This window comes from Sciurus carolinensis, chromosome 3, assembly GCF_902686445.1.
Source record: "Sciurus carolinensis chromosome 3, mSciCar1.2, whole genome shotgun sequence".
Taxonomy (NCBI): Eukaryota; Metazoa; Chordata; class Mammalia; order Rodentia; family Sciuridae; genus Sciurus; species Sciurus carolinensis.
The window spans coordinates 54,247,468-54,275,119 of NC_062215.1; the positions used below are offsets into that span (position 1 = coordinate 54,247,468).

The 27,652-nt window shown below is 42.7% G+C and overlaps 2 protein-coding genes across 2 annotated transcripts in view; one reads left to right on the forward strand and one right to left on the reverse strand.

Moving 5' to 3' along the window:
* The window catches only part of Cxcl16 (C-X-C motif chemokine ligand 16), a 32,706-nt gene extending 22,141 nt beyond the window's left edge, over window positions 1-10,565 (reverse strand). Inside the window, exon 1 of the mRNA XM_047547482.1 lies at window positions 10,449-10,565. The gene's annotated coding sequence lies outside the window, so the exon portion shown is untranslated. The remainder of the gene's footprint in view (window positions 1-10,448) is intronic.
* A 7,966-nt stretch (window positions 10,566-18,531) lies between these two features.
* On the forward strand, window positions 18,532-24,261 carry Tm4sf5 (transmembrane 4 L six family member 5). Its single transcript, XM_047543825.1, has 5 exons — window positions 18,532-18,702; window positions 23,024-23,104; window positions 23,623-23,759; window positions 23,984-24,182; window positions 24,247-24,261. Exons 1-5 carry the CDS (start codon window positions 18,532-18,534, stop codon window positions 24,259-24,261), a joined length of 603 nt encoding a protein of 200 aa, XP_047399781.1.
* The last annotated feature ends 3,391 nt before the right edge of the window (window positions 24,262-27,652 follow it).

Here is a 27,652-nt window from a genome sequence, read left to right on the forward strand (position 1 = left end):
ACTGAGCAAAATCCCCAGCCCTTTTAATTTTTTATTTTGAGGGATAGGGTTTTGCTAAATTGTGGCCTCACTAAATTGTAGAGGCTGACCCTCAAACTTGACATCCTCCTGCCTCAGCCTCACAAGTTGCTGGGATTATAGGCATGCACCACCACACCCAGCTGCTAACTTGCTTTCTTAACATAACAATATGTTATGAACAATTTTTCATGTCATTAGGCAGTTTCTTTTCATGGATAGTTGTATACTAGCTAACCAGTCCTACTTTTGGAGATTTAGAAAGTTCCTGATTTTTCTCAATTATAAGTGAAAAAGGAAGTGGAAAGTGGCCCATTTTGCAACCTAACCAGGACCCAAGATGGTGTGGGCCTGCCTGGTGGGTGAGGAGTTGATTTGCTGGAGATGTTCTGCATGGAGTGTCTGGTCAAGAATGAAAAAAGAGAGTTTGTAGGTATCTGGGTAGAAGTGTAGGATGGAGATGGGGAGGGCATCATGGGTCAGAGTTGGGTGCTAGTCTCAAGTCAGCCCATGGGATCAGGTCTGAGCCCTACAAGGGAGGAATCATGGGTAGAAGCTAGAGGGGGCACTTGAATGAACCCCTGTAAAACCACGGGGCTCCTCTTCCTTCTTGGGGAATACAGTGTGGTTTTGGTGAGCACTGACAATTCTAAAGAATCCAAGAGTGGCTCTGGCACCTGGACAGCTGGCAGGTTTGGGGAGCATTCAAAGGTGAGACAAGAAACAGCAAGTTATAGATCGTTATGATTAACAGCCCCAGTTGGTACCCACATGCTAGGGTAGGGGAGCAGACTTTGTTTAGTTTCTAATGTTTCGAGATTTTCCTGATAATCTGTTGATTTCTAGTTTGAGTCCATTGTGGTCAGAGAACATTTTCTGTATGATTTACATTTTTAAAACTTGGTTAAGGTTGAGTTTATGACCGAGGATACATGGTCTACCTTGGTACATGTTCCATGAGTACTTGAAAAGAATGTGTATTCTCCCATTATTGGGTAGGGTGATCTTTCAGTATTGATTGCATCCTGTTGGTTGAGGGTGTTGTTGAATTCCTCTGCTTCCTTGTCAGTTTTTGTTGCATTGTTCAATCAATTGCTGACAGGTGTGCCATGGATTATGAATTTAAACAAATTTGGTTTGATTCCAAGTTCCAGTAGTTACTAGCTGAGTCAGTGTGGACAGATTCATAATTAGACTCCCTAGAGAAACTCTTCTGAGATCCAAACTCTGCTGACCTAGCATGGAAAATACAAATAACAAATATTCTAGTGTGTGTCATAAGTACTCTTTCCTCCCCCAGGGGCGCTTTACTACTGAGTAGCATCCCCAGCCCTTTTCATTTTTAATTTTGAAACAGGGTCTCTTTAAATTGCTGAGGCTGGCCTTAAACTTGGGATCCTCCTGCCTCAGCCTCTCTAGTCACTGGAATTACAGGCATGTGCCACCATACCTGGCTGTGCTAAGAACTTTCATACATCAATTTAATCTTCACAACAAAACTATAATTCAAATGTTATTGCCCCCATTTTACAAATGAGGAAATTGAGGCACAAGGAGGTTAGGTAATTTAATCAAGTCAAATAGGGTAACCTGGGAACAAACCCAGGCAATATGGCTCCAAATACATGCTTCAACCTCTGCATCATACTGCTTCATGGGAAATGACACAATTAGCTATAGCTTGGATATCGCCCAAAGGCCAGTGTATTGAAGACTTGGTCTCCAGGTGGTGCTATTGGGAGGTGGTGAAACCCTTAAGAAATGGAGCCTAGTAAGAGGTCTTGATATCAATGAGGATGTACCCTTGAAGTGGTTTGTGGGATCCCAGTACCCTCCTTTTTTTTTTTTTTGCTTTCTGGTCATGAGTGAGCAGTTTTGCTCCCCACATGCTCCTGCCATAATGTGTTACCTTGTCTCTAGTCTGAAAACAATGAGTCAGCCTGATCTTGATCTGAAACATCCAAACTGTTAGCCAAAATAAAACTTTTCTTTTTGTAAGTTAATTATCTCAGGTGTTTTGCTATAGTAGCAGAAAGCCGACTCTCACAATAATCTTGGGCAAATTACCAGCCTCTCTGTGTCTACCTCTTTACCACAAAATAGGGAGAGTAACAGTACCTATTCTATAGAGTTGTAGTGACACAAAGGAAATTAATAAATGTAAATGCTTAGAAGAACCCCGGCCCATATATGACATTTCATTGTTATTGGTTTTATTGCAAAGTAAGAGAGCAATTTTAAGACAGAGACTGCAAATAAAACTAAAACTAAAACTAATTTCCCACATTTGGCCAAGCAAACACTTTGCCCTATATCCCTATTAACTATAGGCACACCAGAACTCGACACTTGCCATGGCACCTATCATCACCTAGATTTATCTCCAAACAACTCTTCATCCCTTCTTCAGTACAATCTCCTACCTTCTCCCCACCCTAAATCCTTTCATTGGACCCTACCTGGAACTTAAGCTATGTCATCAACAAAATTCCCCAAGTCATCACCCCAATTTTCCCTTTGCCTTCTTACTCTCATAGAAACTTGACCCTCCCTCAGAGACACTATTCCCTTGCAACACTCCAAAGTAGTATTAGCTCTTTTATTTTTCTGTTACTCTCCACATACCTGGAAGTGAAGCAGGTATCTTTCTTGCTTCTTCCTGTTGCTTCCAAAAAATTTCTGCTCCCTCTAAAACCAAAGCTTCTTTGAAGCACATGAAAATGGACTATACCGCTCATCACCCACCCTTCCTTGTTACAGTCATCTGCCCACACCTACCAAGTTCTCCAAAGGCGTTTAGCTTACATTAACTTTTTGACCATTAATCATGTCCTCGTTGATGTGGACACAAATCCACCTAGATAATCCAATACTTTAAACTTGCAGTTGCTATTCCTTTACACTCTACTACAATCTTTTCCTCCATGCCAACTCAGCCACACACTCCCGTGGTCAAACCCCAGGCCCTGTTATTATCAGTAACTGCACCTTTTCCAATCTCCCCACCACTATCCATATTTGGGGTCCCTTCTCTGTACCCTCATACCAGGAATCCTTCAACCCTCCAGAGTCTTTAGTCCATTAATCACTCCCTGTTTTCATTATCTGTCATCCTCTTCAAGTTTTTGCATCTCACCTCACCCAGTTTAGATTCAGCTACCCATTGCTACAATCATTCCATTGAATACACTCTTTTTTTTTTTTTTAATTTGGTGCTGGATATTGAACCCATGACCTCATGCATGCTAACCAAGAGTTCTAACAGTGAGCTACATCCCCAGCCCTTTTTATTTTATTTTGAGATAACGTCTCACTAAGTTGCTGAGGTTGGCCTCAAACTTGTGATCCTCCTGCCTCAGCCTCTCAGGCATGTTCTGCTGCACCAGGCTTTGCATACATTCTTTTTTTTTTTTTTTTTTTTTTTTTGGCGGGGGCTTTCTGGTATTGAACCCAGAGGTGTTCAACCACTAAGCCACATTCCCAGCCCTTTTTTATATTTTATTTAGTGACAGGGTCTCGCTGAGTTGCTTAGGGGCTCACTAAGTTGCTGAGGCTGGCTTTGAACTCATAATCTTCTTGCCTTAGTCTCCTGAGCTGCTGGAATTAGAGGCAAGTGCCACTATACCTGACTCTGCATACATTCTTAATTCCCTTGTTCCTCTCCCTCCATCTCACTTGCCTGCAAAACTGCAAGGTTGGTTAAACCAAATTCCATCAATGATGAGACTTTTTCTAAACTACATGACTGGAGATAAATAAGTATACTGAGTGATTTCATTTTGAATATATAATCATAAATCACAGATAGGCTCTTAGCACTGTCCAACAATCATATTTGGTTTTCCTTCTCAGTTTTCTCTTTTATCCTCTGAAATAATGACTTAATATCCACAATGATTAATGACTTAATCTCTCCACAAATGACAACACCTCTCCATCCTCAGCTACTCAATTTAATTTTTAATTTACACAGAAAAGAGAAGCAACCAGAACTTCCTTCTCTTTCCACCAGTGCTTTTTATTGTGTCTCTTGCTTGCATGTTTCTTTTTTTCTCTGTGTTTGTGGGGTTATTTTTTCTTTTTCAGTCTCTCTGTTGAATGCAATCTTCAAAAGCTGGATGATCCTTTCTTCTCCATTCACATTTTTTGTTTTGTTTTGTTTTGTTTTGGTACCAGGGATTGAACCCAAAGGAACTTAACCACTGAGCCATATCCCCAGTCCATTAAAAAAATTGTTTTTAATTTCAAAACAGGATCTCACTAAGTTGCTTAGGGCCTTGCTAAGTCTGTTCACATCTTGACCACTTCAGTGAAACCCCCTTTATTAACAACCTTGCCAAATCCAATGGTCAGTACTTACCCCTTAGGACCAATTCACATAATTGTTTCCTTCCTTGAAATCTTCCAGGATATCACACTCCCCTGGTTTTCCTTCCACCTGGCCAGTACCAATGTGTCTGTCCCCTATTCTCTTCTCTCTAACTATGTTCATTCCCCAACCCCTACCCTGCCTGTCTACCTCCTTATACAGAGTACAATGCGTCATCTGCTATGCTGTCATCTGACAGCAGTTCTTCTTTGTCACTCAGCGGCTCCCAATGTTGCAGGGTCTCTAAATATTATCTCTCCCGAAGTGAATATATACTATGTCTCAGGAGATAAGCAGATCTGACTGCATCCTTTTGATGATTTCTCTTGTGGGTAAGGAGGAGACATTGCATGGAGTTCTACTTTAGTGATCTTATTCCTGGAACTGCACCCAAGATGAGGATCCACAAAATGAGGACCCACTTGCAGAGAAATCAGAGCTAGCAGACTCTAATGCTCCACCTCTGTGCCCTGTTCCTAATCCCTGCTGAGGTGATGACTCTTCTCAGGAAATCCTTCCTCTCTATGGCAAGAATCTATTCCTGATACCCTCTTTGGTGCTGCAAATATTACAACTAAATATGTGTTGCTGTTTTTTCAGGGGCTACTCACCATAGATAAATAGTAGAGGGAGAGAGTGGACGCTGAACTCTGATTCCCTGGTCTCCACAAGTCTCAGTTGTGAGAGGAAGAAGAAAGAAACACTGAGGGGATGTTGATAGGTTTTCCATTGAAAATCTGAATTTGAACTCTTTACCTTCTGAGGATTGTCTCCCTTATAAAGACTCTATCTGGTCCTCATGTGGATGTTAGTTTTCAGGAACTGATGACCCTGGCCTTGCCATGCTCTGGAACATTCAGTTCCCATCCCCAGCCAGATCACATTACAAAACATTCTAGATAGTAATCCTTGGATCCTCTGCATAGTATCACTTTCATTCCTGAGTCTACCTTCATTTCCTTAACTTTCATGGTTTTAACTTCCCCACTTCAGGAAACACTGTCCATTTGGTTGTTCAAGCCCCAAGTTTAGAGACTTCTTTGACATCCTTCTTTCTATTACCGCCACCTTCAATCCATCAGTCCATACTCTCCCTATGCATCTCCCTGGTCCACACCTACATCTTTCTCACCTATACTGCTGTAATAACTTTTTCTTTTTTCTTTTTTTCCTTTTTGTTAGTTTTAGATGGACATAATCCCTTTATTTTATTTATTTATTTTTATGTGGTGCTAAGGATTGAACCCAGTGCCCCACACATGCTAAGCAAGTGCAAGCACTCCACCACTGAGCTACAACCCCAGTCTGTAGTAGCCTCTTAACTCCTGGTATCCTGGCTCCTGCTCTTCCTTTTCACAATCCATTCTTCAGATACCACCAAAATAGTCTTTAAAAAAATAAAAAATAAGGGTCAAATGTAGTGGCATATACCTATAATCCCAGCAACTAGGGAGGCTAAGGCAGGAGGATCGTGTGTTCAAAGCCAGCCTCAGCAACTTAGCGAGGTCCTAAGCAACTTAGCAAGACCTCGTCCCTAAATAAAATATAAAAAAGGGCTGGGGATGTGGCAGTGTCCCTGGGTTCAATCTCTGGTACCACAAATAAATAAATAAGGTCTAGAAGTGTAACTCAGTGGTAGAGTGGGTGCTTAGCTTACACAGGCCCTGGGTTCAATCCCCAGCATCAATAAACAAATAGGTAAATAAATAAATTAAATCACTTCACGGCCCTATTTATTTATGTATTTATTTGTTTTTTAGTTGGCAGCAACTCCTTTCCTTTATTTCTTCCTCTTGCAAAAGGAAATTCAAGTTTTGCAGCTTTCCTTCCCTGTCCTCAAGTCCCCAACCAGACAAGTGACCACAGGCACCAAATCTTAGGCAGTAACAGCACAGGTCTCAGACACTTGCCTCCAGTTCTGAGATCCAAATGGATATTTGTGTCAGTAAGTCAGCATTAAATCCATCAAAAAAAAAAAAAAAAGAAAGAAAGAAAGAAAGAAAAAAAGAAAAGAAAAGCACCACTCAAAACCAGGGGGACAGCTAGGCCTGAAGCTTTAAGGTAGACCACAGGCAAGCTTCTGAGAAATAAGTCTCAAGACAAGAGGCCACTTAAGCTTGGCTGGATGGAACCCCACAATAACAGTGTTCACCTCTATTTGTATGGAAGGCTATTGAGGGTAAGTCAGCTCAATTGTCTGAAAAAAAGGGGAACACACGAGTCTTTCAAAGGAATCAATCAAAGCAGTATCCTGGTCACAGCTCTACCTTCATGCACCCAAGTGGTTGCTGAGTCAGCTGCAGGGCAAAGGCAGGCTTCCAAGGAGAGGGAGACAGCAGGGTACTTCTAGGCCATGTAAGCCTGTCTCTCAGGAGACTTCCAGGAGGGAAAGCTCATTCTCAGGGTCATTCACCCAGGGCCTCCAACACCTCTCACAGTTGGCAGTTGGTTTCTGTGATGAGTCGGGCATTTGGCTGATGACAACCACAGTACCCTCATACTCATTGATAGCCTCTCTCAGAGCATCAAATAGTCTCTATGTCCAAGTTTTTAGTTGGCTCATCCAAGATGAGGACATTGGGCTCCTGACAGGCCAGCTCTCCAAACACAACTTGGGCTTTCTACCCACCAGAGTTTACAGATCTGGATGGTGTGTGCATGACTCCCAAGAACAAAGCGGCCCAGGCACTTGCACACATCCTGGTAGGGCAGATTAACACAGCTCTATTTAAAGCCTTCCAAAGACTTCTAACCCTCTCACAAGGCCCCGTGTGGGAATCAGCCCCTGCCTGTCTTTCTGATCTCATCTTGGATCCTTCTTCCTTCTTTTGATTAGAATCACAAGATTCTAATGTTTTCAAAGTTCAGTCACTTTTGGTTCCTCATGGCAAGTTCTTTCACCCTAGGTTCCCCTCTCTGAGTGGAGATGACAGCATTGTGGTGAAGGGTACAGACCCTGGAGCCAAGCTGCCTGGCTCAGAATCCAGGCATTCTCAATTTCTTCCTCAGCAAAATGAGAACAATGATAATAACTCCAATTTCTCTCACCGGTTTCTTATCAGAATTATGGGAGTTAATACATGTAAAACAATTAGGACAGAGCCTGCCTGGCATTTTGGTCAACCATTTTTATGTCAGTTATTATTATATCCTGCAAGTCCATTGCAAATATTTATGAAGTCCAGAACAGCAGCACAAATGGAGGCCCACACATCAGAAGTAAACGTACATCAAACAATTCCCACATTGCTCATCTGGAATTGTCTTCACAGTCCAGAGACTGCAGAAGTCAAACTCTTTCCTGTACCAGGAGAAGTCCAAGGGTAACCCAGAACTGCAGAGACAGAGTGGGCAGAAGCTGGATCTGGGGACCCACCACCACACACCCCTGAAGACTAAGCTTCGGGTTCACTTCAACTCATATATTTCTTTCTTTTTGTAATATTTTTTAGAGGTTGTTGGATTTTTATTTTATTCATTTATTTGTATGTGGTGCTGAGAATTGAACCCATGCTAGGCAAGTGCTCTACCACTGAGCTACGACCTCAGCCCCATATATTTCTTTCTTATAATTCTCACGGACTCCCATGGTTCCTGAACTTTCAAAACCTTTGTCCCAGAACCAAAAACAGGACTGGAGGGATTCTTTTATTTCAGGATTTGTGATATACAGGACCTTCTACATCCTTATTACCCAGTGTGGTCCTTGGAACAGCAACATCAGCATCACCTGGGAGCTTGTTAGAAGTGCAGACTGTCTGGTCCCACCACAAATCTACTGAATCAGCATTCCAACAAAATCCCCCAGAGATGTGTATCAAGTTAAAGTTTGAGAAATACTGAACTAAGCAGTCAGGTAGGGGCCCCTCTCACCCAGGTCTAAGTGTAGTTCTGATTCTCTGACCACCAAATAGAGGGTAGCCACACCCCAGTCACCCTCTATCTCATCACCCTGTTTATTTCCTTCATATAATTTAGCATAGTCTTTCATTTCTTTATTGTCTGTCTCCTCAAACTATAGTATGTCAAGATAAGTGCTGTATCTGTTGACTCTGGAACTTGGCCTGCACAGAAAAGATTTTGATACTGAATTTCACTGAATCTAAGACACCATTGATTGTAACACACCATTATTTTATGTACCCCTGAGAAAAAATGCTGCCAGTTAAACTACAATACAATTATTTCTTAATATTTAAACTTCTAAATTTTATGTCAATTAAAACTCTTTCAGATCTTTAAAAAAAAAATTCTAGTGCATACTTGAACAATGTTTTTCCATACAACATTGTTCTCGGTGCCAGTAAGAACATTGGCCAGGGCTGAGTATAGTGACTTACACCTGTAATCCCAGTTCAAAGCCAGCTTCAGCAACATAGCAAGGCCCAAAGCAATTTAGTGAAACCCCATCTCAAAATAAAAAATAAAAAAGGGCTAGGATATGGTTTGGGGGGAAAATGCCCTTGGGTTAAATCCCCAGTACCCACCTCCCAAAAAAAGAACATTGACCAAGGGCTGGGGATGTGGCTCAGTGGTAGAGCCTAGCATGCATGAAGCCCTGGGTTCAATCCCCAGTACCTCAAATTAAAAAATAAAAAGTAAACGAATAAAATAAAGAAAGGGCCAAACAGCATTTTGTTTGTTTGGTGCTGGGGATTGAACCAGAGTCCTGCACATGCTAGGCAAATGCTCTACCACTCTGCTATGCCTCCAGCCAGACAATTCTTTACTGTTTCCTCTTTTTACTTCCTTTTTTCCTTCCTCCCTTTCTTTTATACTGAGGATTGCTGAGGTTGACCTCATACTTGCAAACCTCCTGCCTCAGCCTCCTGAGTCCTTAGGATTACAGTTATGTGCCAACATACCAGGTTCCAGCATTTCTTTTTTTTTTTTTTTTTTTTTAGGTTCCAGCATTTCTCAAGAATGTTCTTCCAAGGCATGTTCTTGCTTTACCAATAGTGTGCACAGAATTGACACCTTCAAGCCACGTGTGGTGGCACACCTGATAATCCTAGCAACTCAGGAAGCTGAGGCAGGATGGTAAGTTTGAGTCCAACCAGGACAACTTTGGGAGACTCTACTTCAAAATCAAAAATAAAAAGGGCTGAGGAGGTAGCTCAGTGGTGAAGTGCTCCTGGGTTCACTTCCCAGTACTGAGAAAAAAAATTGACACCTTCACTAACATCTCTATTATTTTTTGTACTAGGGATTGAACCCAGGGACACTTTACCACTAAACTACATCTCCAGCCCTTTCAGTCCATTTAAATTTTTTTAGTTTTGAGACAGGGTCTCCCTAAATTGCCAAGGCTGACCTCAAACTTGCAGTTCTTCTGCCTCCACTTCTGAGTCTCTGGGATTATAGGCATGTGCTGCCAGGTCTGGCTATTAACATCAAAATTTCACCCCCTACTTTGTTTCCATGCCTTTTAAATACATCATTAACTTATTGTTTCTATTTTAAAACACAATATTCTGGGCAATGTGGTGCATGCCTGTAATTACACACACACACACACACACACACACACACACACACACACACACACATTTAATAGGAGGCATGGTGATACATGCCTGCAATCCCAGCTATTCTGGAGGCTGAAGCAGGAGAATCATTTAAGCACACAAGTTTAAGGTCAACCTGTGTAATATAGTGATACTCCATCTCAAACAAACAACAAAATGAAACATATATATATACATATATATGTACATTTATATATAATATAATTTTAAGTTCAAAGGAAAAACTGCAGAAAGTACAGTTCCCACATATATTATGCCCTTACACATGCACAACCTTCTCCATTATCAACATACAGTACCACAGTGGAAACTTTGCTACAATCAGTGAAACTATATTAACATCCTTATCAGCCAAAGTCCATAGTCTGCGATAGGGTTCACTCTTGGGAGTTGTACATTCTATGACTTTGGACAAATATATGACGTATCCACCATTAAAGGGTCATATAGAGTAATTTCAGTTCCCTAAAATAATCCTCTGTGTTCCGTATATTCTACTGTCCCATCCCCCCACAATCTCTGGCAACACTGACCTTTTCAATGCTCCATGGTTTTGTATCTTCTGGAATCTCATATAGTTAGAATTATACAATATGCAGCCCTTTCACTGGCTTCTTTCACTCGTAATAAGTATTGAAGGTTCCTCCATGTCTTTTCATGGCTTTATAGTTCATTTCTTTTTTTTTTCCCCAGTACTAGGGATTGAATCCAGGTCCTCACGCATGCTAGGCAAGCACTCTACCACTCAGCTATATCCCCAGCCCTCTATAGGAAGTCTTGAAGTCAGTAGTGCTGTCCTTTAACTTTGTTCCTCTTTTTCAGTCTTGTGGTTGTCTATTCCAGGTCTTTTGCCTCTACATAAACTAGAATCAGTTTGTCAACAACCACAAATAACTTGTTGCGTTTTGATTGGGATTGGATTGAACACAGATCAAGTTGAAAGAACTGATATCTTGATAATATTGAGTTGTCCTATCCCTGAAACTGAAATATTTCAGTTTACTTAGATCTTTGATTTCTGCTGGGCCCAGTGGCACACACTTATTATCCCAGCAGCTCCAAAGCCTGAGGCAGGAGGATCACAAGTTCAAAAGCAGCCTCAGAAAAACAGTGAGGGCCCAAGCAACTTATTGAGACCCTGTCTCAAAAGAAAAAAGGACTGGGGATGTGGCTCATTGGTTAAGCACCCTTGACTTTAATACCCGTACCAAAAGAAAAAAGATCTTTCTTTCTTTGAAATTCTGGAGGTTTCTTCTTATGTATCTTATATATATTTTGTTAGATCAGATTTTCTATCTAATTACAGTCAAATGCCACATAACAATGTTTCAGTCAATGATAGACAGCATATTCGATGGTGATCCCATAAAATTGTATTGCCTGGTGATGTCAAAGTCATCTTAGTTTGTGCAAATACATTCTATGCTATTCTTACAAGGACAAAATTGTTTAGTAATGCATTTATTAGAACATAGCCCAAGTTTAAGTTCATGTGATTGTATTCATGTGTCTAATGTGCTAGTAATACACACACACGCGCGCACACACACACACACATACATACACACACACACACACACACACACACACACTTCATTTGGAGCCATGATGGTATGTGGCTATAGTTCTAGCTACTCAGGAAGCTGAGGAAGGAGGATCACTTGAGCCCAGAAGTTCAGGCCAGCCTATACAATATAGCAAGACTAATGTAAATGGTATTGTGCCTTTTGAAGACATTTCAAACAGCATCTTAACTCAAGAAGTACAAAACCAATAGGACACATAATTCAGTTGCATTCATGAAAATACAAACAACTATGACCAAATTTTCACAAATGTAAGCAAAATATACCATGTTTACAAGACACCATCCATTGTATGATATAACCTCATTTCAGAGGCGTTAAATTGTACAAAAAAAAAATGCATGATATAGTTAACATTTAAGGAATTAATACTGGCACTGACTCAATCTGATGGCCTCCTTGTAACCAACTTTCAGTCCAGAAAAACTAACACATTTCCCATTTTTTTTCTCAGTTTACATCCTATGAGAAAGCAAATATAACTGTGTCTTTCATCCTGCCATACAGTTTATGGATTGCTAGCCTCTGTACATTAGTTAGGACATAACTATTAGGTTATAACAGATCCCCAAATTAACAACATCTCAATAGGATAGGAGTTTATTTCTTGCTCACAAAACAGTAAAGGGGCAAGCGGTCCATGGTTGTAACAGTGTTTCTGTTCCTCAAGGTTGTCCAGATATCCAGGCTCCTCAGATAGTGTTGTTTCACTATCTCTCAAGGTTCCCCTCATCCACATAGTCCAAAAGGCTGAACTTCACGCCTGCACTCCAGCCAAGAAGGAAGGAAATGTGTGGACATTCATAATCCCTAAAGTGCAGCACCAAAGTTGAACACACCATTTCTACCCCTTCTTGTAGACCATAACCATGGTCACATGGCCACAGTTAGCTGCATGGGAATCTGGGAAACATGGTCTTTAGCCAGTGATGTACCCAGCTAAAAAGTCTATCACTGCAAAACAAACGAATGGAGCTGGGTATGGTGGCCTGAATCTCTAGACCCAGCTACTGGGAGGCTGGAGCAGGGGAATCCCTTGAGCCCAGGAGTTCAAGGTCAGTCTGGGGTACATAGCCAGTCCCCATTTCAAAACAAAGAAACACAAGAATGGGGGTGACTCACTACCTCTGTCATATATTGGGGCGGTATGTGCCTCTGGTCTACTCAGCTATGGCCAGGGAAACAGGGTCATAAAATTTAGACAGATTCCCTGAAAGGCATGTTTATTGTGCCTCCCCATCACCCATTCTATCCTTCCTTCCTAAGAGTTTCTCTAATTTCCTAGCTTGGTGGTAAAGAACTCCTCCTGTTACAGAGTGATCTGTGGGTGACATAAGTCAATTAACATGTTGATTTCAGCATGTTACCTGTTCACAGTGCTGGGTCAGAGACAGGCACTGAATCTGAACCTAGCAAAGGAGACGTTTTCTGGGTAACAGAAAAAAAAAACTTCCTCTGTCTTTAGGGAAAGAAAGCTACAAAGGAGATTCCCTTGCTGCTGCTAGTGTGATGTGATGACACCTTGAATTTATAGATCAGACTACAATCATATTAGATCTAGCTTTAGGTGTTTTGATTACCTGAAGTAGTAAGTTGTTCAGTTGTTTGTTTGTTTGTTTTTGGTATTGAATTGAATTTCTCCAGGGCTTCTCACATGCTAGGCAACTACTTTACCACTGAGCCACACCTTCAACAGAGAGTTGGGTTTCGGGTTACCTGATAGTTCCTAAAATGGACTCAGGTCATGGCAGGCAAGAAATGATTAACATCTTGACACTATTAATATCATTTTTAGAATTGATATTATATAGTCTCTCTTTATTTTTAATTTTTTTTTTTTTTTTTACGGTGCTGGGGATCGAACCCAGGGCCTTTTGCTTGCAAGGCAAGCACTTTACCAACTGAGCTATCTCCCCAGCCCTTATAGTCTCTCTTTAAAAGAGCTTTTTGAGGGAAACATATCCAAGTTTTCAACCAGATTTATATACATGATTTAGATTTATAAAAATACTTCCCCTTTTGGGGGTTTTGATTTTACTGCATCTCCTCGTGAGTTAAAATAATCTCCCACAAAAGGAGGAGGAGACAGTGCTATTTCCAAATCTGGACATTCTCAGAAATGCAATTCTGTTGTCCTTTACACAAAGAGCACGTGCTCATATGATGCTAGGCATAAATTTGGACATGAACATACTAATTGAGTCATGGATTTAGCTAGACATTACTCCTTGGTCTTGTGACATTTGGTATTTACAAAGAAGTCTCTGGTCAGACCAACTTTTGTCCCTTTTTTTTTTTTTTTTTTAATTGTACTGGGGATTGAACCCAGTGGTACGCTACCACTGAGTTATATCTATTTGTTTTTTATTTGTTTGTTTGTTTGTTTGTTTGTTTGTTTGTTTTGTGGTATTGAGGCACTAACCCAGGGTCTCAGGTATGCTTGGCAATTTCTCTACCACTGAGCTATGTCCCCTGACCCATTTTGTTTTTTATATTGAGACAAGGTCTAGCTAAATTGTTAAGGGTGGCCTCAAATTTGTGATCCTCTTGTCTCAGATTCCCAGCTAACTGGGATTAAAGTGTGCACCACCTCGCCTAGTTTACTAGCACATTTTCATCTCAGGTATTCTTCCTGACTCTTACTTGCAGAATCCTAGTGATATCACTGAAAACCTTCCTGAAAAATTCTTCCAAATCTCACAGTAAATATTCCTTCAGAGATCTATCTCTTTCTTTCAGTCTTTGGGATAATGTGTTCTCCCCTTGTTTTGAAGAAAAATTTCCAAACTCCTATAAGGTCTTGAAACATTATTAACATTATTTCATTCATATAGAATTATTGCATAAAAATAATATAATGAGTACATGTGGACCACCTCACCACACACACAATTAATTTTTTCTTTCTTGTCCTCAAAAGAAGTATCATCTTGATCATAGCCATATCTGGGGATATGGCTCAGTGCTAGAGTGCTTGCCTAATATACATGAGACCCTGGCTTTGAGGACCCTTGTCCCCAAAAGAAGTACCTACCATCTTGACAGGTGTGCTCATGCACACCTGTAATTCTAGGAACTTGGGAGGGAGGCTGAGGCAGAAGGTTTGCAAGTTCCAGATCAGCCTCAGCAACTTAACAAGACCTTAAGCAACTTTAGCTGGAACCTGTTCTCAAAATAAAAAACAAAACGAGGTCTGGGGATAAGGCTCAGTGGTTAAATAGCCCTAGTTCAATCATCAGCTCCAAAAAAACAGAATAAGTACATCTCTCAGATTCACTACTGCTCAACTTGAAGACAAATAAGTAAATTATGGCTCATGGCTCACTCTTAGTCCATCAGGACCAAAGGCTGAATCCTCTCTTCAGGTCTACATTGGGAAGGCCCACTACTCAGGACATGGCAGTCGCTCTAGCTGTTATGTCAACATGAGTTCTGGTGATCCTGCTCTACCTCTCACCATCATCATCTCCCCCACCCCAGGACCCAGATTCTCCATCTCTGCTTCCCAGTCTTCATGCTCCTTCCTCCTGACTCTTTCTGAATGGAGCTCTCTACTCAATTCTCTTGCTGCAGATTCTGATCATTCATGGTTTCTGTTGCATTGTGGCTTTTCCTCACTGCCTTCCTTCTGACATTTCTCAGTTTGGGGACTCCTGCTCCTCTAATGTCTCTCTCAGGTTGTCTCACAGACAAATTGCCCATGAATGAAGATCCAGTTAGTTGATGAGTGATCGTGCAGACAGGGTGCCTCTCTTCAGCAGAGCTCTCACCTTCAGCAATGTCAGAAATCTCTGACTACAGGCTCATCTGCCTTTGGATCAGCTACTTCTTGTCAGTCAGTCAGCTGTGGCCTGCATAACAGGATCTGTATTAAGCAACTATTGCTACGTAACAAAAATCCCCACACAGCCTTAGTGGCATACAAACATAAGCATTTATTTCACTTAGGTCTCCTGATCTAGGCTGGGATCCAACCTGGACCTCTTCCTGGAATCTTGCACCTTCTTTTTATCAGTGGGTTAACTCAGGCATGTTCTTCTCATGGCCATGAGAGTGGCAAGGACAACACAACAACTCCTTTTAAGGCCTAGGCTCACAAACAGTATCTGGTTGATTCTGCCCACTTTACATTCTGTCCATATGGTGGGAGGTGGGAATCTTCTGCTGAGTGGGGAGGTGGGCAGGGGACAACTAAATAGCATAGCAAAGGATATGGATGCAGGGAGATTTGAGGACTTGGAATGAAGGGCTCCTTTTTTACTACAGATCACATGGTCTTATGACTCCATCCCTGGTAAAAGATCTGTGTAGAACCCCTCAAAGGAGGCTGTGAGAATGAGACTCTGAGGTTTCTCAGGGAGAGACAAGTGAAAGGACATTGCGATATTTAAAAGTAACCAATAGAGCTGGGGATATAGCTCAGTAGTAGAGTACTTACCCAGCCCTGGGTTCAATCCCCACATCACACACACACACACACACACACACACACACACACACACACACAAATAATAATGAATAAAAATAACTGCTACTCAGATTCCAAACAGGCCTTCTAAAATACAGGAAAATGTAAAAACTTTAAATAAAAAAAGACAGAAGATATTAGAAGCAGCACTGGAAATATTTTAAAAGCATTAAACAAGTCAACAGAAGCAAAACCAAGTATCAGTTATCACAGTAATTGCCTGTGAGTCAGAGGCAACCTGCTGGGGAAAGTTCAAAGTATTTTCTTTTTTCAGGTGTCTTCTCATTCAAGAGGTCAGTTCTTCATAGCTTTTTCTCCATCCAGCTTCTCTGTTTTATAAACAACAAGGATTCCTCTCAGATTCTGGCATTCAGTTTTAGTGATAAGTTTTCTCTATTATCCATATCTCTCTAGTGTTTTGAGTGGGACTTTGGGAGAAGCTATATCAGAAGTCTGACTGGCTATCAATTTCCATGTGGTACCACTTTTCATTGCAAGATTTGTGAAGGCCTGTGGTATTTACTGCTACCCTCATCTCTTCCATGGGTACTACCGTATCCTACTTGGGTGTGGGTTAATTCTGTAGGGGACTGCACAGTCCTGTTTATGCCTGAGACTAAGCTGGGTCTCAGTCCTAAACTGTGAATCCCTGTATCTCTACCATAGGCCATAATTAATCCAGGGTTTAATGAATTAATCTCTGTATCAAAAACTACTCTTTGCATTGTGGCTGACCGAAACACAACTCAAATTCAACTCACATCATCAAAAGTTTCCAAGGAATTCCAGGTGCAGTGGTGCACGCCTATAATCCCCGTGGCTCAGGAGGCTGAGGAAAGAGTACCTTGAGTTCAAGGTCAGCCTCAGCAATTTAGTGAGGGCCTAAGCAACTCAGTGAGAACCTGTCTCTAATTAAAATATAAAAAAGAACTGGAGGGCTGGGGTTGTAGCTCAGTGGTAGAGAGCTTGCCTAGCATGTGTGAGGCATTGGGTTTGATCCGCAGCACCATAAAAAATAAAAACAAATTAGTAAAATAAAGGTCCATTGATAACTAAAAAATGTAAAAAAAAAAAAGGACTGGAGTGGCTCAGTGTTGAGTAACCCTGGGTTCAATTCTCAGGACCAAAAAGAAAAGAAAAAGCTTCCAAGTAGAGTTCAGGCTTCAACACAGCTGGATCTGCAGATTCAAATGTCATCACACCTCATTCTGTTTCTCAACTGTTCTTTCCTCTGGACTCACTTCCTGCTCAGAGAGGCCTTTCCTCATGGTGAAAACAGGCCACCAGGAACCTCAGAACCTCAAAAAGACAGAATTTCTTTGACCTCAGATTGCTGAACAACAACAACAACACCAAAAATAAATAAATTTTTAAAATGCATTGTTCATGGAACTGGATTAGATATACAGGCATCACTTAGTCAAACTTTGAGGCCAGAGGATGGAAGGTTCTAACGTGATTGCAAAACCATACTTGGTTTTGAAATGAAATTATGAAAACATTATGGTAAGAAACCAATGCCTGGGGAAAGAAGCAGTCTTCTCCCTTCTCTCAGCCTTTCTCCAGGAAGTCTAATTAGTCAGGGGTCCCTACCTTTTGAATTGTAAATAACTGCCCTAGGAGTCTGACTACTTCCTCTTGAAATGTAACAGATGCCTGTGAAAAGAACCATTCCTTCTAATCTGTTTCTCTAAGCATGCATTATGTTAGAGATCCTGCACAAGAATTTCAGTCGCATGGAGTAGGAATTTTTTTTAAAAGAGGAAAAAGTCCACAATGATAGGATGGGGTGTAAGATGACGCCAAATAACCTATAAACGTTGTGAGAAACTGTGGATCAAGGCTCAGAATTTGGAGTTTTGTTTCCTCTGAGATCACCTGTACTACATAAAGTTTGGAGTGCTGCTTGTTGCTTCTCGACCAGTCTGTTTCCCACAACACTACCAAATCAGGCCTCAGGCTGGAGTCTACCCTGAGAAACAGATACTAGTCTCAAAAGGAAAAGGGAATCAATAAACAAATATGAAGAAAATGAAATGAACAGACAAGGAAAGCCTGCTATCATCATTCGTTTCTTTCTGGGAGGAACTCTGTGACAAATAGAAATGATGAGGCCACTGTACATCTCCTTTATGCTGCCAGTTTACAAAATACTCCCCTTGTCCTAAGGAATCCTTATAACAAGCTCAGGAAGCAAGTGGTATCACTCTAACCTTGATAGAGATGAGGCAATTGTGACACAGAGACATGAAATGGCTTGGTAATGTCTTCAAACAGGTAAGGAATCAAAAAGGGACTATGGAGAGGTGGCGGAAAAAAAGAAGACAACACTGACCACAGGCAACTTCAGGTGTGTGTCTAGCTCCCCCACCTGCTCCATTACCACATCCTCCCCTTACCCTCACCAGCTGTAGCCTCTCTTCCTCTTCCTCAGGGCCCCTATCCCTTATCATTCTGATCCTGCCAGTTTCTACCACACCTCTGCTCTGACCTTTGCTCATGCTCCAGCCTGTTTTCCTCTGGAACCAGGAACCTCCAGTTCACTTTCATTCACTGCCCACCATGTGCACAGGGAAGTGTGCCCGCTGTGTGGGGCTCTCCCTAATACCTCTTTCCCTAGTCTGCATCCTGGCCAATGCCCTCCTGTTGGTGCCCAATGGGAAGACCTGGAGCAGTGACCAACTCAGCTTGCATGTCTTCCTCATGGCTGGCTTCATCGGCGGGGGATTGATGGTGAGGCGACTAGAGCACAGGCTGGTGGCCAGGGGCCTGGGCACCACTTTAAGGGGTCTGAATGGGAAGGGAGGGCAGAGGGAAAAGGACAGAACTCCAGAGGGATGGCAAGTGCTTGGTGGGGACTAGAAACGTGCCCAATTCCCCCTCCTCACTCAGCACTCTGTCTACAGCCCTGGAGGAGCCCCCAAGGACCTGAGCTGAATGTGTGAAGGGCAGGGGGAGGCAGGGAGGCTCAGTCTCTAAAGAGCTCCCCTTCTGGGTCAAAGCATGTCCTACCTGCCCCTCCCTGCCTCCACAGCTGAGCAGATGTTGGGACCCTTCACTACAAGGACTGAAGCAGAAGCAGCAGCTGGTTGTGTGGGAGGTTATCAGGGCAGGGTAATAATGGGCATGGGGGGTGCAGCAAAATGTCTGGAGCCAGGAAGTGATGTCAACAATCAGTCACTCTACCTGTCAGCTCAGTGTTGCCCTTCCCCTCCTCCACAACCACACACACTGGATGCCCACTCCATGCTGCTGGGTGCTAAGGATAAACTCAGAAGCTAGGTCAGTACAGCAGAGAAGTCGCCCCCAAGTCTTCCTGGAGATTAGGATCTGTTGGGGGAAGTGGAGGAAGTTCCCAATTTAGGGGAAGTTTTGGATGGTCAACTTAGTGATGTCTTTGTGGGGTGAAGATGAGAGATCTACCCAGCATAGTTCCCATCTTTTCAGAACAGCTGACTGATAAAAATGCTCTAGAAGCTCTCACCTGCATCCCCTTTCCCGGCCACACCTCTATTAGCTGAGCAGGAATAACTAGCAACTTAACTAGCAACTCCCTCTTACCTTCTCAGGTCTCTTCCACTTCCCTTCTCTTGCATAGATTCATGGCTGTTGGTCTCTGTTCCATCTCTCTGACTTCAACTCCCTCTGAGATGCCACACTCCTCCCAGGCCTACACACTCACCCAGTGTCACATAGTGTTCCTTCTCCAGCCTAAACTACCTACCCCCACTCCTACACCCAGTTTGACTAGTCTTCTTCAGGGGCCATGTCCAAGGATGTGCTCCTAACATTCCCATTCACAGCTATCATCCTCCCCCTCCACACATTGAGTCACTCTCAGGAAGTACCACCTTATGCCACAGGGACACAGACAAGGTCCCTGCTCCCCTGGAAGCTTGTGTTCCTTTGTGGGGGCAAATGGTATGAAGGAAGCAGGACTAGAAGCCCCATGAGAGCAAGGACTGGCTGTTTTGTTGGTTGCTGTATGCCTGGTGCCTAGACTAGTGCCTCTGCCTAAGAGGAACTCAGTTAATAGTCACTGAATGAATGAAGTAAATAAATAGGCAAGATGATTTCAGACAGGAGTGGGTGCCATTGAAATAAAAATAGATAGGGCTGGAAGTTTATTCAGTGGTAGAGCACTTACCTACCATGTGTGAGACACTGGGTTTGATCTCCAGAACTACTGCAAAGCAGAGAGAAAGACAACTATTGCAAGAGAGAGAGAGAGAGCACACCATTCAGGCATGGTGCACATTCCTGCAATCCCAATTACTAAGAGAAAGATAATGCAAGGTGCAGTGGTACATGACTGTAATCCCAGCAAATTAGGAGGCTGAGGCAGGAGGTTAGAAGTTCCAGGTCAATCTCAAAAAACAAATGAACAAAAAAACTCAGATAATTATTACCAGAATCCCATACATGCCTCTCACCAGGCACTACCCACCACCAAAAAGGGTAACCATTATTCTGTCTTCTAATCCCATAAAACTAGTTTGATCTCTTCAGTACTCTATTTAAAATGAAATCATACACTATGTGTTCTTTCCTGTGTGGCTTCTTTAGCATAATATTATATTCATGAGAGCCATCCATGTTATTTTGTGCAGCTGTAGTTTTTAATTTCTTATGCATTCCATTGTGTGAATACACTTCAATTTAAACATTCTACTGTTGATGGACATTTGGATGGTTGCCAGTTTGGGTTTATTGCAAATAATGTTGCTATCAACATTCCTGTAGGTGCCTTAGGTGAACATATGTGTTTATTTCCATTGTCACTCTTAGAGAGAAGTAACACTGCTGATTCTTAAGGTTTGAAAATACTCAGGGCTAATAGTGGCAAATAGTTTTCCATAGTTTTTGTATCAGTTTCTTCCTGTCAGCACACAGCATGAGAGTTCTAGTTGCTCCACAGCCCACTGGATTGAAGTAGATCCATCTGGCTATTGTGTGGAAAATGGATAGTTCGAGGTCAGCCAGAGAAGCAGAAAGATGAGACGATGTCATGGAGGGAAGACAGGACCTGGAAATAGGCCAGAGGCCATGGTGATAGAGAAAATGAGCAGATTTGAGCTATAAACCGTGTTGCCTCCTGAACTTATGATGACTCTGCTCTTTTCATAAAGACAATTAGACAGCAGGGAGCAAGACAGGGAAGCTTAGACCACAAAAAGGAAACTAATACTTTGACCAGAAGTAAAATTCTCAAAGAGGTGGGTCATTCAAAATTGTGTAAATCTGGTTTGGGGGTTGGAACTCAGTGGTAGAGCACTTGCCCAGCATGGCAAGACCCTGGATTAGATCTCCAGCAATGTAACACACATACAGACTCACGAACGCCAGCGCACACACACACATTAGTAAAGCCAGAGGTATCTTCGGATCCTGAAACTTCCCAGTTAGTGACCTCACCAGAGAGGGTAAGCAATGGGGGTCAGCACTGGCCCTGGATTGGACCTAACAGAGGAAGAGGCAGGTGAGAGTGCTGGTGGAAATTTTGTTCAATTCCTCAGGTGTTTCTCTGAGGTTGCTGTGGATGATACAACAGAATTAAAACGCTCAGTCCCTCCCCTGGAAAAGAACAAAATCCTGCCTTGCATGGTATATGCCAGACAAGACCAACAGGGAAGGAAAGATCAAAATGGCTGCAGAATTCCAGGGATGGGAGAGGAACAAAGAACCTGGCCTCTGCAATGACGATAAACACAAGGTTGGAGGCAGAATAAAGAGCCTCCAATGCCTTGCTTGGATTCAATTTTGATAGGATCCTCCGTGAGGGACTTGAGCAGAGAGAAAACCAAATGAAGAAGTTCCTGTTCCCAGAAACTGAACCCCAAAGCACTTTCCCACTGAGCTACAATCCCAGACCTCCTTTTTTGATTTTGAGAGAGATCTCTCTGTGTTGCCAAGGCTGGCCTTGAACTTGCATCCTCCTGCCTCAGCCTCTTGAGTGCCTGGGTTTACAGGTGTGCACCATCACACCCAGCAAGACCAAGTTTAATCTGGTGGTGGCATGTAGGATGTGTGCGGCATGGCATGGGGTAAGAGCTTTGGGAACTTGGTAGGGAGGCTAAGAACATCTTCCTCACAGAAGGTGATTAGGAATTGAAGGAGGGAAGAAGGAGAAAGGACTAACAGATTCAGGAGCCACTGAAGGAACAGTCAGGAAGACTTGAGGTCTGGCTGGGTGCAGAAGGATTAAAGTTTTCCAGCCTAGGTGACCTGGTGGATGCTATTATTCAACTATGAGCATGAGGATATCAAAGGGAGATGAATTTGGAAAAATCTGAGGTCATTCTGAGGCAGGCTGAATCAGACCTAAAATCAAGACATTTGAGTGAACACAGCCTTTGGGCAGTTGGATTTGGATATCCACGCATGTGGAGGTGACTATTGGCAGAGGGAATAGCTGATTCCCTGGGAGGGGATGGACTTTGTGAGAAGAGTCACAGGATATAAAAGAGATCCGAGGCTGGATCATGGGAAATCTCACAATTCACATCAGAGCATTGTGAACAGACTCTTCCTGGCTCACCAGACCTTCTAGCACCATACTTCTTCCCACTGCTGAAGGCATTTATACCATTTACTCTAAAGCAGTCTTGACACTACGCCCACCAGTTATCTCATTAAATCCTAAGAACAACTCTGTGAAGTAGGTTCTTAGAACCCATTTTACACAGGACAAAACTGAGACCCAGAGAAACCAATTGATTCATTGAATGTAAGGTAGTGTGGCCCTGGTCTTCCACCCAGGCCCTCCCGATTCCCATTTAGAAAGGCACCTAGTGTGTGCCAAGATTTATGGGGAGTGTTTAATAGTGAAGCCAACCCTCAAGGAAACTAGAATAAGCACACAGATTAGGTAGGCACAGTAAATAATGATAAAGTAAGGTAGAGCCCAACAATGCTCCAGGAGAGGTAGAGATAAGGTCTTCCTGTAGTCCAAAGGGCTGAGGACATAGTAGACAGCTTCCGGAGTAGGTGAAGACCTAGAGGATATGGCTTGTGATGGAGGGCTTACACTATCACTCCGACTGTTGTCCCACAGGTGCTGTGTCCGGGAATCGCAGCGGTTCGGGCAGGGGGCAAGGGCTGCTGTGGAGCAGGCTGCTGCGGCAATCGCTGCAGGGTGAGATCCAAATTAAAAAGAGATTTTTCGGGTCGTGGTTTGCACACCTTTAATCCTATCAACTAGGGAGGTTGAGGCCTGAGGATCTCAAATTTGAGGTCAGCCTCAGCAATTGAGCGGGATCCTGACTAGTAAATAATAAAAAGGACTGGGGATGTATATTAGTGATAGAACCTGGGTTCAATCCCCAGTGCCTCCCCACAACCACCATCACACAGAGACACAGAGAGAGAAACTCTTTGCTCACAGAGCCATAGCACCCTCTACAGAATACCCAACCCCCATGTATCTCTGCAGGCCTTTAGTTTTGCCTAACTCCGGGTCCCGGGTTTATAAGAAAATGTATTTTCAGGCGCTCGATTACAGGACTGTATCCCTCTGCCCCAGGAATGTATTTTAACTCCGCTCCAGAGGAGCTAGGCAATGGGGGCGGGGGGGTGGGGGAGGGAACTAGGCGCGACGGTTCTCCACTGGGGAGCGTGCACCCCTCTTTAGCCCACCTTCCACACTCTGTCCAGATGCTGCGTTCAGTATTCTCTTCGGCTTTCGGAATACTTGGTGCCATCTATTGCCTCTCGGTGTCAGGAGCCGGCCTCCAAATTGGACCGAAATGTTTAATGAACGGCAAGTGGGACTACCACTTCCGAGAAAGCTCGTAAGGCTTAGCCTGTATGCGTGACCCCCTTTCGCTGCATCTCGCCTTTCCCATGCCCTTCCCACGTGAGCCAGGAAACCTGGGTGCCAGTGAGCCTCAGGAGAGTTCCCTCCACGTGTTCCTAACTAGTCCTTTGAAAATCCCATTGGGCGCGTGCACGGGAGATGGGGGTGGGAGGGGGGCACCCCGTTATCTCCTCCACTCACTTGACCCTATATCCACAGGGGCGCTTACTTGAGCAATCGTACTCAATGGAATTTGTGCGAGGAGCCACCCAACGTGGTGCTCTGGAATGTGACGCTCTTCTCCGTGCTGGTGGCTGCCTCTTGTCTGGAGATCGTGCTGTGTGGCATACAGCTGGTGAACGCTACTATTGGTGTCATTTGTGGCGATTGCAGGAAAAAGGTGGTAGGACAGCGTGAGGTGGGGTTGTGGAAGGACCTGCTTGCTCCTGGCTACGTCCTCACTCACTTTCTCTTTTCCGCAGGGCTCAGCTCACTGAGGCTCCACTGACCGCCTGGTTACCCCTGCTTGCTCCTGGACCCCTGCCTGGCCCGCGCACTCCCTGGCTCCCTGGAATAACCATTTCGAGTCCACCCCAACCCTTCCGGCTCAGATTATGCCCTAAATGGCAGGAGGGTATGAGGGCCTCCTGAGTTTGGCGTTCTCCTGACCCTGTTTGGCGCCCCTGAGCCCCACTTTTTATTTTTTTCAGAGTTATTGAGCTATTCAGTTGCCTAGGAAATACAGTGGCAAACAAAGCAGATGAGTTCTGTGCTCTCAAAGAACTTAACATTCCAGGGGTGGAATATGCAATTTTTAAAAGAAGCAAAGGATTATTTCAACTGATAGTTAACACGTTTTAATTTATTGCTCTAATTTTATTATTGATTTATGTTCAGTACTGGAGATTATTGAACCGAGTGCTCATACATGTTCTGCAAGTGCTCTACCACACCATTGAGCTACCTACACACCCATGCCTTTTTGTTTTATTTTGAAACAATGTCTTGATAAATTGCCCAGGCTGTCCTCCAACTGGTGATCCTCCTACCTCAGCTTTGCAATTAGCTAGGATACAAGATTGCACTACCTTGCCTAGTTTACTAGCACGTTTTCACCTCAACCATTCTTCCTAGCTCTTACTTGCAGAATCCTAGTGATGTCACTGAAAACCTTCCTGAAAAATTCTTCCAATTCCCACAGTAAATATTTCTTCAGAGATCTCTTTCTTTCAGTCTTTGGGATAATGTGTTTCTCCCCTTGTTTTGAAGAAAAATTTCCAAACTCCTATAAGGTCTTGAAACATTATTAACATTATTTAATCCAATACAGAGTTGCATAAAAATAATATGGGTACATGTATACCTTTCACACACACATATAACTTTTTCCTCTCTTTACTTGTCCTCAAAAGAAGAATCATCTTGATCATAACCATGACATGGCTCAGTGGCTAGAGTGTTTGCCTAATATACATGAGACCCTGGCTTGAGGACCCTTGTCCCCAAAAGAAGTACCTACCATCTTGACAGGTGTGCTCATGCACACCTGTAATTCTAGGAACTTGGGCGGGAGGCTGAGGCAGAAGGTTTGCAAGTTCCAGATCAGCCTCAGCAACTTAACAAGACCTTAAGCAACTTTAGCTGGAACCTGTTCTCAAAATAAAAAACAAACGAGGTCTGGGGATAAGACTCAGTGGTTAAATAGCCCTAGTTCAATCATCAGCTCCAAAAAAAACAGAATAAGTACATCTCTCAGATTCACTACTGCTCAACTTGAAGACAAATAAGTAAATTATGGCTCATGGCTCACTCTTAGTCCATCAGGACCAAAGGCTGAATCCTCTCTTCAGGTCTACATTGGGAAGGCCCACTACTCAGGACATGGCAGTCGCTCTAGCTGTTATGTCAACATGAGTTCTGGTGATCCTGCTCTACCTCTCACCATCATCATCTCCCCCACCCCAGGACCCAGATTCTCCATCTCTGCTTCCCAGTCTCATGCTCCTTCCTCCTAACTCTTTCTGAATGGAGCTCTCTACTCAATTCTCTTGCTGCAGATTCTGATCATTCATGGTTTCTGTTGCATTGTGGCTTTTCCTCACTGCCTTCCTTCTGACATTTCTCAGTTTGGGGACTCCTGCTCCTCTAATGTCTCTCTCAGGTTGTCTCACAGACAAATTGCCCATGAATGAAGATCCAGTTAGTTGATGAGTGATCGTGCAGACAGGGTGCCTCTCTTCAGCAGAGCTCTCACCTTCAGCAATGTCAGAAATCTCTGACTACAGGCTCATCTGCCTTTGGATCAGCTACTTCTTGTCAGTCAGTCAGCTGTGGCCTGCATAACAGGATCTGTATTAAGCAACTATTGCTACGTAACAAAAATCCCCACACAGCCTTAGTGGCATACAAACATAAGCATTTATTTCACTTAGGTCTCCTGATCTAGGCTGGGATCCAACCTGGACCTCTTCCTGGAATCTTGCACCTTCTTTTTATCAGTGGGTTAACTCAGGCATGTTCTTCTCATGGCCATGAGAGTGGCAAGGACAACACAACAACTCCTTTAAGGCCTAGGCTCACAAACAGTATCTGGTTGATTCTGCCCACTTTACATTCTGTCCATATGGTGGGAGGTGGGAATCTTCTGCTGAGTGGGGAGGTGGGCAGGGGACAACTAAATAGCATAGCAAAGGATATGGATGCAGGGAGATTTGAGGACTTGGAATGAAGGGCTCCTTTTTACTACAGATCACATGGTCTTATGACTCCATCCCTGGTAAAAGATCTGTGTAGAACCCCTCAAAGGAGGCTGTGAGAATGAGACTCTGAGGTTTCTCAGGGAGAGACAAGTGAAAGGACATTGCGATATTTAAAAGTAACCACTAGAGCTGGGGATATAGCTCAGTAGTAGAGTACTTACCCAGCCCTGGGTTCAATCCCCACATCACACATACACAAAAAATAATAATAAATAAAATAACCTCTATTCTGATTTATAATAGGCCATCTAAAACACAGAAGAATGTAAAAACTTTGAAGAAACAGGACAGAAAATATCAGAAGCAGCATGGAAATAATTGTGGGGGCAGAGGGTATTGGGAATTGAACTCAGGAACACTCAACCACCCAACCACACCCCCAGTCCCATTTTGTATTTTATTTAGAGACAGGGTCTCATTGAGTTGATTAGCTCCTCACTTTTACTGAGGCTAGCTTTGAAGTCAAGTTCCTCTGCCTTAGCCTCCTGAGCTGCTAGGATTACATACGTTTTTTAATTTAATTTATTTTATTTTTATTTTTACAGACTGAATTTCAATTCATTGTACACAAATGGGGTACAACTTTTCATTTCTATGGTTGCACACAATGTAGATTCACACCATTCTTATAATCATACATGTTCCTAGGGTGATGATGTCTGTCTCAGTCCACTATCTTTCCTTCCACCACCCCTCCCACCCCATTTCCCTTTACACAATCTAAAGTTCCTCCATTCTTTTCTTACCACCTCACCCATGTATATCATCATCCACTTATCAGAGAAAACATTTGGTCTTGGGTTTTTTTGGATTGGTTTATTTCACTTAGCATGATATTCTCCAACTCTACCCATTTACCTGCAAATGCCATAATTTATTCTTTTTGTGGCTGAGTAATATGTATATATAATATAATATATATACATAATATATTATATTAATATATTATAACATGTATATATGATCTATATTATATATCATATATAATATTAATATATAATATAAAATATAAAATACATAATATATATATGTATATATTAATATACATAATATATATAATATATTATAATATGCATATATATGTATATATATACATTTTTGTGGCTGAGTAATATGTATATATAATATA

Coding starts and splice junctions, on each gene's coding strand:
- Tm4sf5 (XM_047543825.1), top strand. CDS start 18,532: ATGTGCACAGGGAAGTGTGCCCGCTGTGTGGGGCTCTCCCTAATACCT. Junction 18,703..23,023: donor TCATCGGCGGGGGATTGATG/GTGAGGCGACTA, acceptor GTTGTCCCACAG/GTGCTGTGTCCGGGAATCGC. Junction 23,105..23,622: donor GCTGCGGCAATCGCTGCAGG/GTGAGATCCAAA, acceptor CACTCTGTCCAG/ATGCTGCGTTCAGTATTCTC.